Consider the following 12,364-nt stretch of genomic DNA (forward strand, 5'->3'; position numbering starts at 1 on the left):
GCTTACAGGTTTGATCCAGTATGGCAAGTTTTATGCTTACTGCAGATTTCTTTTCTAAATGCAAAACCGTGAGTGAGAGGGAAGGGAAACCAAAAGACAGACATGCTGCATCCTCTGCAACATTATTTTAAAAGCCTTTTATATTATATGTCAGATAGCACAGCGTATTGATCTCATGCATATTTTTTTTTAACGGCTTGATGCTGTAACCTGGAACGCCGTAGCCAAAATGATGCTGGGAAATGCTGTAAGGATTTGCGATCGTATTCCTGCCTCAGAATCCATGCAGCAATCATTGGTTTCAATGTCTGCTTCTTGCCTTGACTGCTACCGTGTTTTCCCGAAAATAAGACCGGGTCTTATATTAATTTAATGCTCCAACAGACGCATTAGAGCTTATTTTCTGGTTAGGCCTTATTTTGGGGGAAATACAGTACTAAATGCATCCATCTGGCTGGCAATCTTAACTGGGGCTTATTTCGGGGGTAGGGCTTATATACGAGCATCCTGAAAAATCATGCTAGGACTTACTTTCCAGTTGGGTCTTATTTTCGGGAAAACAGGGTATATTCCGTAAGAGAATCCACACACACACGCACCAGTGTACCTCATCTCTAGGATCATTTGATTAAAGACAGGACAGGAAATCCAGCCAAACGTCCTTATTTTCTATATAGGTGAGAAAAGAACTTGTACAGGTAGTCCTCCCCTTACGTCAGTTCACTTAGTGACCGTTCAAAGTTACAACGGCACTGTCACAGGGGCTGCCACAAAGAAGAGGGTTCTACCCTCATCTGAGGGCAGGGCAAGAAGCAATGGGTGGAAACTAATCAAGGAGAGAAGCAACTTAGAACTAAGGAGGAATTTCCTGACAGTTAGAACAATTAATCAGTGGAACGACTTGCCTGCAGAAGTTGTGAATGCTCCAACACTGGAAGTTTTTAAGAAGATGTTGGATAACCATTTGTCTGAAGTGGTGTAGGGTTTCCTGCCTAAGCAAGGGGTTGGACTAGAATACCTCCAAGGTGCCTTCCAACACTGTTATTCTATTCTAAAAGTGACTTATGACTGTTTTTCACACTTACGACTGTTGCAGCATCCCCATGGTCACATGATCAAAATTCAGATGTTTGGCAGCTGGTTCATATATGATGGGTTTCAATGTCTCGGGATCATATGATCCCCTTTTGCAACCTTCTGACCAGCAAAGTCAATGGGAAAACCAGGTTCACTTAACAACCGTGTTATTAATGTAACAACTGCAGTGATTCACTTAACAGTTGTGGCAACACAAGTCGTAAAATGGGGTATAATTCCCTTAACAAATGTATCACTTAATGACAGAAATTTTGGACCCAGTGGTGCTCGAAGAATTCCTGTACTAGAACACATTTAAGGATGGGCTGTCTTCTTACTGCTGGTAAGCCTGTCCAGCTTTGAATATTTGTATAAAATGTTATATGCCCTTAGTTCTTATGGGAATGAGGGCCTGTCCAGAATAATTTTGGGTTCAGATTAGGGAGGTTATAGGAACAGAAACTTTTGTGTTAGCCTCCTTATCTATTTTCAGAAAGACGTGGCTAGCATTAAAGGAGGTCAGGTGGTGCCTGCAGATTGGAAACTTCATTGCTTTGGCCATTAGAATTTAAAAACTGGATTAATACACATCTCTAAATGGTAGTCAATAGCTACCAATGGATTTCTTTAACTCTGCAGTGGACTCCTGCCAAGAAGCTATGGAAAATCAAGGAATTTTTATTTGGTTTTATCCAGATCATTATGTTTGCCTCATAACTTGAGGTCATAAGGTTGCACATCATGCTAAAATATCTAGAGTCCATTCCTCTGCAATTAGACTAAAGGAGATAATTATTCAATGCAATATAAAATAGGGGATATTATATATTGATTCTAATTATAATTACACTGAAATTGAAAACCAATTAAGTTTTCATATGGCCCCACTAACTACTTTTTGGAAAGTGGCTCTGATATGGTATTTAAACAACCGAGGGTGCTTCTCTGCCTCAGAAAACTAGCGTTGTATTTGCTTGATGAATTTGCTCTTTAGTAGAAACTCTGGGGGCAACCTATTCTGTCTTAGTTGCCACTTCATGTTTTAAACTGGATTTACTGCGCTTTTGTTTTCAAAGTATTTGTTTTACTGCAAATAATGAAGTCTTTGGATTTTGTCAGTATATAAATGGAACGAGTGAGTGAGTGAATGAATCAATGAATGAATGGAGTAATGAGCTGTTGGGAGACTATGTTTACCAGATCTGGATTGAAAAAACACAAAAGCAAAACCACGCAACCACTTCAGAGTAGTAATTGTATAGTTTATGTACAGTATCTCCTTGCTGCCATCTAGCAGGCATCCGGATGTTGGCAGCTGAAACTGGCTAGTTCTAGAGGCCGAACCTTGTACTCTTTTGAAGTCTATCACAAAGCTACAGTTACTGCCCTCAAAGGAATTTGAAGCATGTCCTGAAGTATTAATGTATTTGGCCATTCAAATGCCGGAGTCACCAGGGCCATACTGGGAAAGAGTCCCTGGCGCCACCTGAAAAGATTTGCAGCGCCGCCATAGAAGTCTAAGCTATTTCCTATTCCGAATTTTGCAACTTAGCATGATTCCTTTTTTAAATTTATTTATTTTTTACCTTTGGTGGAATGTCTTCTTCCTGTCGTAACCAAGAACTTCGATCAAACTTTTCAACACGAGGGGGGAGAGGAGGCTTTTCGGAAGTGGGGTCCGAGTTCTGCCTTGGCATCTCAGTGCGGTGAGAGGTCACCGTTAGAGCTTCCTGAAACCCAGCCATTCCCTTTGTGGGTTGTTCATGCAGTGACTGAGAGGCAGGCAAGGAAGATCCCTGGGATTTCACACTGACCAGATGTGGAATCTACGCACCAAGTTAAAACAAAGTCATAGGTATAAATTGGGAAAAAAAAGTTATTAAAAAGAGTATAACGAAGCATGTTTTTTTTAAAAAAAATATTTGTTTCCCCAATTTTTATTTTAGTTTTGTTTTTAGTTTGTTTTTTTAAAAAATGAATTTGATTAAAAATAAAATAAAATTCAGACCTTTCATTAATAAGTGGATGGAAGGTCAGGAAATGCCAAAGATGAGATTCCTTATTTGGCCTGAATTCTGTTCCTCTAAGAACATCTGTTAAAGCATAGTTTTTTTTAGTTATATGATAATGTGTTATTTATGAAATGATGTAAGAAAGTTACATATGAAATGTTTGTTTCGCTTGGCATGGTCTATGATATCCCAAAACAAAGGTTCTTGTTGTTATCTCCACCAATTAGTTTGGTATGTCAGATCCATGGTGTTCAGCTTCTTTATTTTAAAAGAACATTTCAAAAAGCGGAGTGGCTGTTTTCAGGTGTTTCAGGTGAGTTGTCAAAAAGTGTAATGCTTTCTGCATTTACACTACTATAAAAGTATAACGATTAGGAATCATGTACAGAAATGCATCTGCAAGGCTGGTGGCTCCTCATTTTGGTTGCACTGAGTTGCCAAAATAGAAACAGGAAAAAGTAACTTTGCAATTGGTTTGACAGCTACAACAGAAAATAAAATAAAAACAGTGAGTCTAAATATCATTTGGACAGACACAGGTCATGTTGACACTAAGTCTTAGTTTGTCTGATCCATGGGTATGCTCACCATACCAGCTGGGTCTATATAATCCATTAATCCATAAATCTTTACCAACAATAGTTAATAGTTAACACAAGAAGGAAAACCAGAACCTAAAAGCACCTCATAATTTAGTCTGCTGTATGCAGTTGCTTATTTATACCTCCTCTTAAGATATTAAATTCTATGTATTATTTTAGGGGCAAAGTGTGGTGGAATCTCCAGCTAGACTAGAGGGAGGCGTTAAGCAGAGATCAAGCTTAGAATCCTTGCACTGCAGAAAGCAGCACAGGCCTTACTTCTCCAAGAATCCCTGAAGCCTTATCTCACCATTCACAAGAGAATGTATTCAATCTAGCATGATTCTTGTAACAATGGGACTAACAATAAAGTTTTCGTTTGAAACTATTCACAAGTGGTTCTGGTTACTTGCGCCTGACCGCTCTGCGCGGCCTTCGGCGGTATCAGGCGTGCGCCCTTCTCGCCGGTATATCAGACTCCTTCGTGGCGAAGTGGAGTTGAGTTGTAAGAACTAGCCTGCAATTGCTGAGAAACTCGGAGAGAGCAGGGATAGACAAGTCTGGTCCCTTGTTAGACAGAGTCGAAAAGCTGGAGGATACAGGGAGAGGTGGGGCTAAAGCAAATTCAGCAGACTCGGTCCTAGCAAGCAGATGTGAGATATTACCCAATCTGACTGGCGTTCCCACTGACAGGGAGAAAGGATGCAAAAAAAAGCAATTACATAAACAAACAAACAAAAACCTTGGTCAATATTTTGTTTTACTTTAATTGGAAGAATGGGTCACAATTGAGCTGGAAGAATTGCCATCCTGGACCAAAGCAGCATTTTATATGTTAGCTTCTAATTTCTCTTTCATGGAAACCACTGGTTTATCACCCTGTGAGCAAGCTGAATAATGTAGAAGCACATGATTTTTTAGCACAATTGAAGGAGAAAAAGGGATGATCTGGAGTTGAACTGATGATGAGGTTATGAATGGAACCATGGAAATGCAAAGACAAATACGGCACTATTAATTTCACTCATATTACCAAGAATCGAAGGAGGCAGCAAATCCACATTTGCTCCAGAGCAGATTCTCTGGATATCCATCAAATATGCTGATATCTTACACTATATGCTTCCATTATGTCATATTGACAATTTATTTAAATATGTATTATGCAAATATGTTCACATATATAATTCTGTGGAGGTTTGGAGCATGTGACAAACACATGTACAGCTTGAAATCTACGTTATTTGAATGAGATATTCTGATTTTTTTCATGCATGCCACTGCCTATCCCAAAAGATAAAAAGATAAGACACAATTCCACATTACTGGAAACGCTATTTAAATATTCTTCTTTATCAGAATTCTTGGAGCAGATTGATAACTTTTTCATTCCTCCCACCCTATAGTTAACTCAATGTGCGTTTGAATGTCTAAATCACAACTGATCTATGGTCAAGATTTGACCCACATTACCCCCCTATCTTGCCTACAAGTTCTCTTTCCAGCCCATTATAACTTCCCCACTGTTATATCTGGTCACTCAGCCATCCAAAAAGTTCCATTTCCACTGCTTTTTCTCCTGAAGGCCAATGGAGACAAGTCCAGATGAAATCTGCTGTCTCAGAAGCAGCTTCATGGATTACATTTTCTTCCAGAAAAGTAAGGAATACGTGCTATTTCATCGGGACTTGCACTTCTTATTCATCGGTCTCCTCAAATAGCATTTTCATGAACATCTCTCAGGACTGAATGGCCTCAAACAATGGAGAGACACCTACTGTACTTCCAATAACAGGATGAGTAAAAATCCCTAGTTTTATTTTCATTATATTTCCAGAGGACAATATGGTAGTTGTGAAAGCTAGGCTACATTTTTAAAAAAAAATTCCTCTCAGATAAGGGGATGAGGAGAAAACAGACCATAGGCAGTGGAACTGAACTATGACAAACTACATGCAGAATTTGACTGTGTTCTTCTGAAATGTGAATGCTTGTTAAACAGGGTAATTGTTGAGAGATGACATTACCTTTGATGAGAATAATCTGTCACATTCTTGTCTGAGCTGTATCTGAGTAGCAAAGAACAGGAGGCTTTACTAAGGCACAATACCTGTGGATCCACTGAGCGCAACATGGGTGGTGTCCGAGCAGGCTGCACCCCGCTAATACTAAAGGATTCTGATCTTGGTGGAAGGTTTGGGTCAGAAATTCTGTTGGCCACCTTGTGAGGCATGGCTGGGGAGCTTTGCCGGTTAAGTCTGGAACGTTCTTCAACCTGAAGCAAGAAGAGAAAAAGGAGCTGTGAATTCAAGTTGTCTTGAAGGCCTTTGTGCATAATACCTCTAAAACCTGTAGAGCCATTTTCTCAGTCTGTATTTCCAATCAGCCATTCCAAAAACAAAAATAATCCCAGCTAACTATGAATTGTGGCTACTCTAGAGGACTTTCATATTAATAAATAGCACAATAAAATTAGTTACGGTTGCTCAGTTTATGAATTTTGTTCAAGTCTAGTTCCACCTCCAGTCATATAAATAAATATTCATTCAGATAAATTTAAATGGTTTCCTAGTAATCAGCAAGAAGGCTAAAGTGTAGACCGAACAGATTACAACTCAGTAAACAGCAGTCAACCGAAAGTGACAGAAAGCAGTAAGTGAATGCATATAAAAACAGGTTGCAGACAAATTTCCAACATCTTTTTTACCTATTTTTCCCCCTTGCCTTGGCAGAAATTAATCCAATTATATATGTAACCTCATATGAAAGTCCTTTTTTAAAAAGGTAACATAATCAACTATTTTATTTTTATGCATTTGGCTCCAAATATACTTTGAGAGTATATTTAGCAGGCTATATTTTAGATGTTGACATTTTAAAATGGCTATACAGGTTTTGTATATTTTCCTACACGCCTTGATCTAGCAGCCTTCCAGAACTACCCAAGCAGACAGACGGTATTTACCGCTCTCCAGAAGATTATAAATCAAAAGCAAGAAAATTCATTTTTATGCCAGATTATACCAGCTGTGATCATAGATTCCTGCCATTCATAAATTTCATCTTTGGGAAATACCCTGCTCTGAATCTAGCAGCAGAAAGAAGAAAAGAAAACCGGCATAAAAGAGCAAATAGGCAAGGAAAGATGCAAAACGCAGAGCAGACTTGTCTGTCTCCCCTCCTGGGTGGCTTTTGTGATCTCGAGGATGTTACAGGGATAGGATTGCATATGTAGCATCATGAAACCAAGAAGCAACTTACTGGATACACATACAACGAACAGCTTTTGGTTTCAAAGAAAGCAAGTACAGCAATAAGAAGGCAAGGCCAGAATATAACATCCACCCCAAGAAAGTAGATTCCCAAACTTTACATCAAGGCAGATTAAAACATGGCCCGTGAAACCAAGATAAAAGGACAGCAAAGATTGTTGGAGGTTCAAAGCATTTTTCCTCAAAAGAGGCTACTTTACCAAATTTCTGCATGATCTGTTGTTCCAGTCATACCTCCTACCAATGAGACTGTAATGATTATCCCCTGTTCTTGTATAATACATGAACCACAGGAAGTTGCTGAAACCTGAATTACAGCACTGGTCCATCTACTTACAAATTATCAAAACCAGGGGTCTCCAACCTTGGCAACTTTAAGACTTGTGGACTTCAACTCCCAGAATTCCTCAGCCAGCAAAGGCTGAGGAATTCTGGCAGTTGAAGTCCACAAGTCTTAAATTGCCAAGATTGGAGACCCCTGATCTAAACTGACTGGTTTTGGTAGAAATCTTTCCTAATCCTAGTTAGAAAATCTTGGAACAATGTACACCCCTAAACTATGAAGAGATGCATCCAAATGGCTAAACTTAAAGGTGGCATATCCGGAATAGAGAATTACACAGAAATGCCAAAGGGAGCCTTTACATATTTTAAAGTAGTGTCAAGATTAAGTACAAAGCTTCAGTAGTAAAGCTTTGAGAAGCCCTAGTTTAGAGGCTCTTGAATTCTTGGATTACCACTTGAGTTCCAAAGAGTTGTTTGATCTCTTTTGAGGCCATGAGCATCAAAACAAATGTTAAAATGCTTTCGGTAAGAAATGGCAATGATACACTCTTATTAACAAATGTAATAATTAACAGAGCTAGAATCCAGTGGGATATTTTGATTAAAAGAATTATGCCAACAATAAGACTCTTTCAGACAAAATATAATACCAGATTTGAATCAACTGTGAATGATAATCAGCAAATTTTTAATTTGTTGGATACCTGCATTTAAAAAAAATTGTTCTAACACACCCTCACCATCACCAATGGATTGCTTACCAACCTTCGGTGGTGCTTTTAGTCTGACAATTCTATAAAAAAGGTTTACAAGGTAAAACAAGGTCTAGATACATAGGACAATGTTGTTTGGTTACCCTTAGGATGCCAAATGCAAGACAGTGTGATTGTGAGCTGTTTTGCAACTGCCTAGTTGCCTTTGTTACGCTCAGAAAAGGGGTGGAAGAACCCAATCTTCTAATCCTGAACAGACAGTCCTAATGAAAGGAAATAAATTACTTAATTTTGCAAATAATAAAATATTTGCACTATCTGTACATGGTTGACATGGCTTTAATACTGCAATATCTGAGCCAGAAAGTAGTTCCAAATGTTGTTTGATCCTATGACAATTATGTTTGCTTGTTTGTTTTTAACTTCAATTCTTGTTTGCCATCCTCCAAATGACCATGAAGCAGTTGACTAAGCTGCCAAAATAGTCAAGCCCACAGAGTATTTTCTCTAGTCCCTGAGGAAATAAAGCAGTGCATTCTGGGATGCTATCCAATCATTAAATATTGGGCCGAACCAGCCTTGCCCACGAATTAAGACATAATATCAAGATAAAAACCACCCATGAACTAGGATGTCGTCACCAAACATTCGAGCACTTTGTCATTAAACAGGCTTGATGTGGTACAATGCTTTGCATAATGAAATCAGCTTTCAAGTGGGCAATATTTATGATAAAGGAAGCTAGGTCGATCTGGAAGGTGCTTTCCTCCTATATGGCTTAATAAAGGCAACTTTGGTAAGAGAGAATCCTTTATTCCAGGGGTCTCCAACCTTGGTCCCTTTAAGACTTGTGGATTTCAACTCCCAGAGTCCCTCAGCCAGCAAAGCTGGCTGAGGAACTCTGGGAGTTGAAGTTCACAAGTCTTAAAGGGACCAAGGTTGGAGATCCCTGCTTTATTCCATTGTGCAAGCAGAGTGCTGTTGTTTCTTTGAGAAATCTACTCAAATTCACTTAAATAGATTTCCCCTCATTGTTTTAAGCCAAATCTCTTTGCCATTCCCAAATATGTTCACCAGGAGAACTGGAAAAGTAAACAGCACCACTTCTTAATAAAACAAATCTCTATGAATTTTGTGAATACCGGCTTGCCACTCACCTAATGGCAAATTTACGTCTACATGTCTCTGGGGAATTTTGGATAAAATACTATAAAATACTATTTGGATAAAATGCCTAGGTCTCCCCAATCCCCTCATTGCCACCAATTATTACAAATTGTATGATCTAAATTAAAAGAATAGAATAGAATAGAATAGAATAGAATAACAGAGTTGGAAGGGACTTTGGAGGTCATCTAGTCCAACCCCCCGCTTAGGCAGGAAAACCTACACCACTTCAGACAAATGGTTATTCAACATCTTCTTAAAAACTTCCAGTATTGGACCATTCACAACTTCTGCAGGCAAGTTGTTCCATTGTTGTAACTGTCAGGAAGTTTCTCCTTAGTTCTAAGTTGCTTCTCTCCTTGATTAGTTTCCACCCATTGCTTTTTGTCCTGCCCTCAGGTGCTTTGGAGAATAGCTTCACTCCCTCTTCTTTGGGGCAACCCCTGAGATATTGGAACACTGCTATCATGTCTCCCCTAGTCCTTCTTTTCATTAAACTTAGACATATCCAGTTCCTGCAAAAAGTACAACATTTACCTTGTTTGTTTGATTGACCATCATTTGTGTTGTAAATGTTGTACCTTGATGAAGGTATCTTTTCTTTTATGTACACTGAGAGCATATGCACCAAGACAAATTCCTTGTGTGTCCAATCACACTTGGCCAATAAAAAATTCTATTCTATTCTATTCTATTCTATTCTATTCTGTTCTGTTCTGTTCTGTTCTGTTCTGTTCTGTTCTGTTCTGTTCTGTTCTGTTCTGTTCTTCATATGTTTCAGCCTCCAGTCCCCTAACCAGCTTTGTTGCTCTTTTCTGCACTCTTTCAATGTACGTATTCTTTTATTAATATTTCCAACCTATCATTTAAACTGTCCCACTCTTCTGCCCAAGACAACCATCAGCCAAACACTCGTTGAGACTGTACAGAAAATCTGAGAGGCAAGCTATTTTTAAGTATGAGATACACTTATACAGTACTACCTATTAACACTCCATCTTTAACAGCATTTCAGTTACCCAAAGCAAACACACACTTGGGACTCAAGTTCTGAAGATCTCATTCACAACTAACTCACTGGTCTGAGTGTGGATCTTATTTTAGCTCCTCAGAGCTTTAAAGAAAGAGCTGAAACAAATGGGTTTCATGACACACAATAACTTTCTCCAGCACCTTGCACACCTGTCAAAGCTTTTGCTATTGTTTATAAACTTTGGTAAACAGTTGAACAAGCCACACTTTGGAGTAAAAGCAGTTTAACTTTTATTTACATTGTAATTAGTCTTAGCAGCAATGGGAATACATACAGATGTTCCCTAACCCCCTCACTGCCACCGATTGTTAAAAAGAAAAAGCATTTTACAATCTGAATGCAAAGTGATGGCGACTCTTCTATTAACATTTCCAACCAATATTTTAAAATAAGCACTTGATTTTGCTTTTAATTAGATTAGAGCATGCATGGAATATAAAACAGCCTGCCCTTCCCGGACAGCCATGCCCACAAAAAGATTCTTCATTCAAGGAATGAAAAGAACTTTGGGGGAAATACATCTTCTTTTCGGAGACCCCAGAGAAAAGAAAGATGCCAGCAGCAGCTAGATATGAAGCATGTCAGATTACAGGCAACAAAAGGTTTACTTTTTCATATCCTCCCACGACAGCAGCTAATTGAAGCCCCAACTAGTGTTTGATAAGCATAAGGATATTTGGGGGTCTGCATGCCTTCCTTTGCTTATGGCTCATAAAAGGATGTGATATCTTGAAAACTGTTCTTTAATTTAGACTGATTCATGTTTAAAATGCTTTTATTAGATTTTGTAGATAAAGTAGAATACACAAAATTACTTTCGGCTATTACTTTTTTTTCTAGCAGAATCCAAAAAGTTACAACCAGCTGAGAACAGTCATCCTTCCAATGCACTCCGGATTTCCATGGTTGCCTGTGGCCCTTTTTCTGCTCTTCTACAACAGATCCGTTCCCTTGCAGAAGGGTTTTAAGGCAAGAAGAGACATAAGGGGCCTTTGAAAGCTGACAAGATTCACGGGGCTTCTTTGCTTAAGCAAAGGAAAGCAAAGCAAAGCAAAGTAAAGCAAAGAAAAATTTTCTTTCGGTTTGCTGTGCAAGTCAGAGAATATGAACTTAAACAGCAAAAGATATTAGTTACATGAGTATATTTTGTGGAAGGTATAGAAGGTAAAATAATAGAGTTGGAAGGGACCTCAGAGGTCTTCTAATCCAACCCCCTGCTCAAACAGGAGACCCTGTATCATTTCAGACAAATGATTGTCCAGTCTCTTTTTGAAAACCTTCAGGGATGGAGCACCTACAACTTGTGAAGGCAAGCTGTCCCACTGGTTAATTGTTCTCACTGTTAGGAAATTTCTCCTTAGTTCTAGGTTGCTTCTCTCTTTGGTTAGTTTCCAACCATTGTTTCTTGCTTGCCTTTTGGTGCTTTGGTAAATAGTCTGACCCCCCTCATCTTTGTAGGAGCCCCTCAAATATTGGAACAATGCTACCATGTCTTCTCTTGTCCTTCTTTTCATTAGAAAGGAATCTTCAAACTTCTTAAGTTCTTAATTCTTAAGTATCAGTATACTATCCTAACCTTCCAACAGGAAAGGAGTTGAAAGACAGATAAACAAACAGCAGGACAGGGAAAAAGATCTTTTGAACTTCATGTTGAAATGCTCCACAAAACCTTCAACATGTTTTGAATATACAAGGTGCCCATTGAGTTTAGGGCAAACGTCAGGCTGATAACTCAGAATTATGTTTTGCTACTAGGAATTAAAGCTGAAATGTTTTTTCCCCCTAATAATATCTGGTTAGAAGTAAAAGACCTAAATCTATTTTGAAAAGATATATTGATAATATAAAGAAAATGCCAAGTATTTGTATTAGTAATAAAGCATTCATTCATTCATTCATTCATTCATTCATTCATTCATTCATTCATTCATTCTTCTATTGCACTGATATCATATGGTAGGAGGGAAAGTTAGGTCTCCCCCTAATATGGAAGGAAGCTATTTATACATTCAATCATTCGTTCTATATGCTGCCCTTTTATTCAGACAGTGGGAGAGGATCCACATGCAGTGTTAGATTGTAACATGGAAGATCTCAGAGCTAAACTAGTTATGTAACAGCTGATAGGAGATTATGGGCATTTTAAAGATAATGCAATAATACAAAATAAAAGAACCCACAAAGCATTTGGTTAGAGCTAAAGATGCTCTAACATCTTAGGCAT

General features: G+C 38.5%; 1 protein-coding gene across 6 annotated transcripts in view; it reads right to left on the reverse strand.

The window, feature by feature from the left end:
* TNIK (TRAF2 and NCK interacting kinase) overlaps window positions 1-12,364 on the reverse strand; it is a 365,479-nt gene that overhangs the window by 62,010 nt on the left and 291,105 nt on the right. For 5 of the 6 annotated variants that reach the window (XM_058188113.1, XM_058188108.1, XM_058188107.1 and 2 more), the window contains 2 exons: window positions 5,781-5,945; window positions 2,664-2,903 (listed from right to left, as the gene is read on the reverse strand). In XM_058188113.1, coding sequence (XP_058044096.1) covers window positions 2,664-2,903; window positions 5,781-5,945 — 405 coding nt within the window. The remainder of the gene's footprint in view (window positions 1-2,663; window positions 2,904-5,780; window positions 5,946-12,364) is intronic. The other variant, XM_058188112.1, reaches the window with a different exon arrangement.

This window comes from Ahaetulla prasina, chromosome 6, assembly GCF_028640845.1.
Source record: "Ahaetulla prasina isolate Xishuangbanna chromosome 6, ASM2864084v1, whole genome shotgun sequence".
Taxonomy (NCBI): domain Eukaryota; kingdom Metazoa; phylum Chordata; class Lepidosauria; order Squamata; family Colubridae; genus Ahaetulla; species Ahaetulla prasina.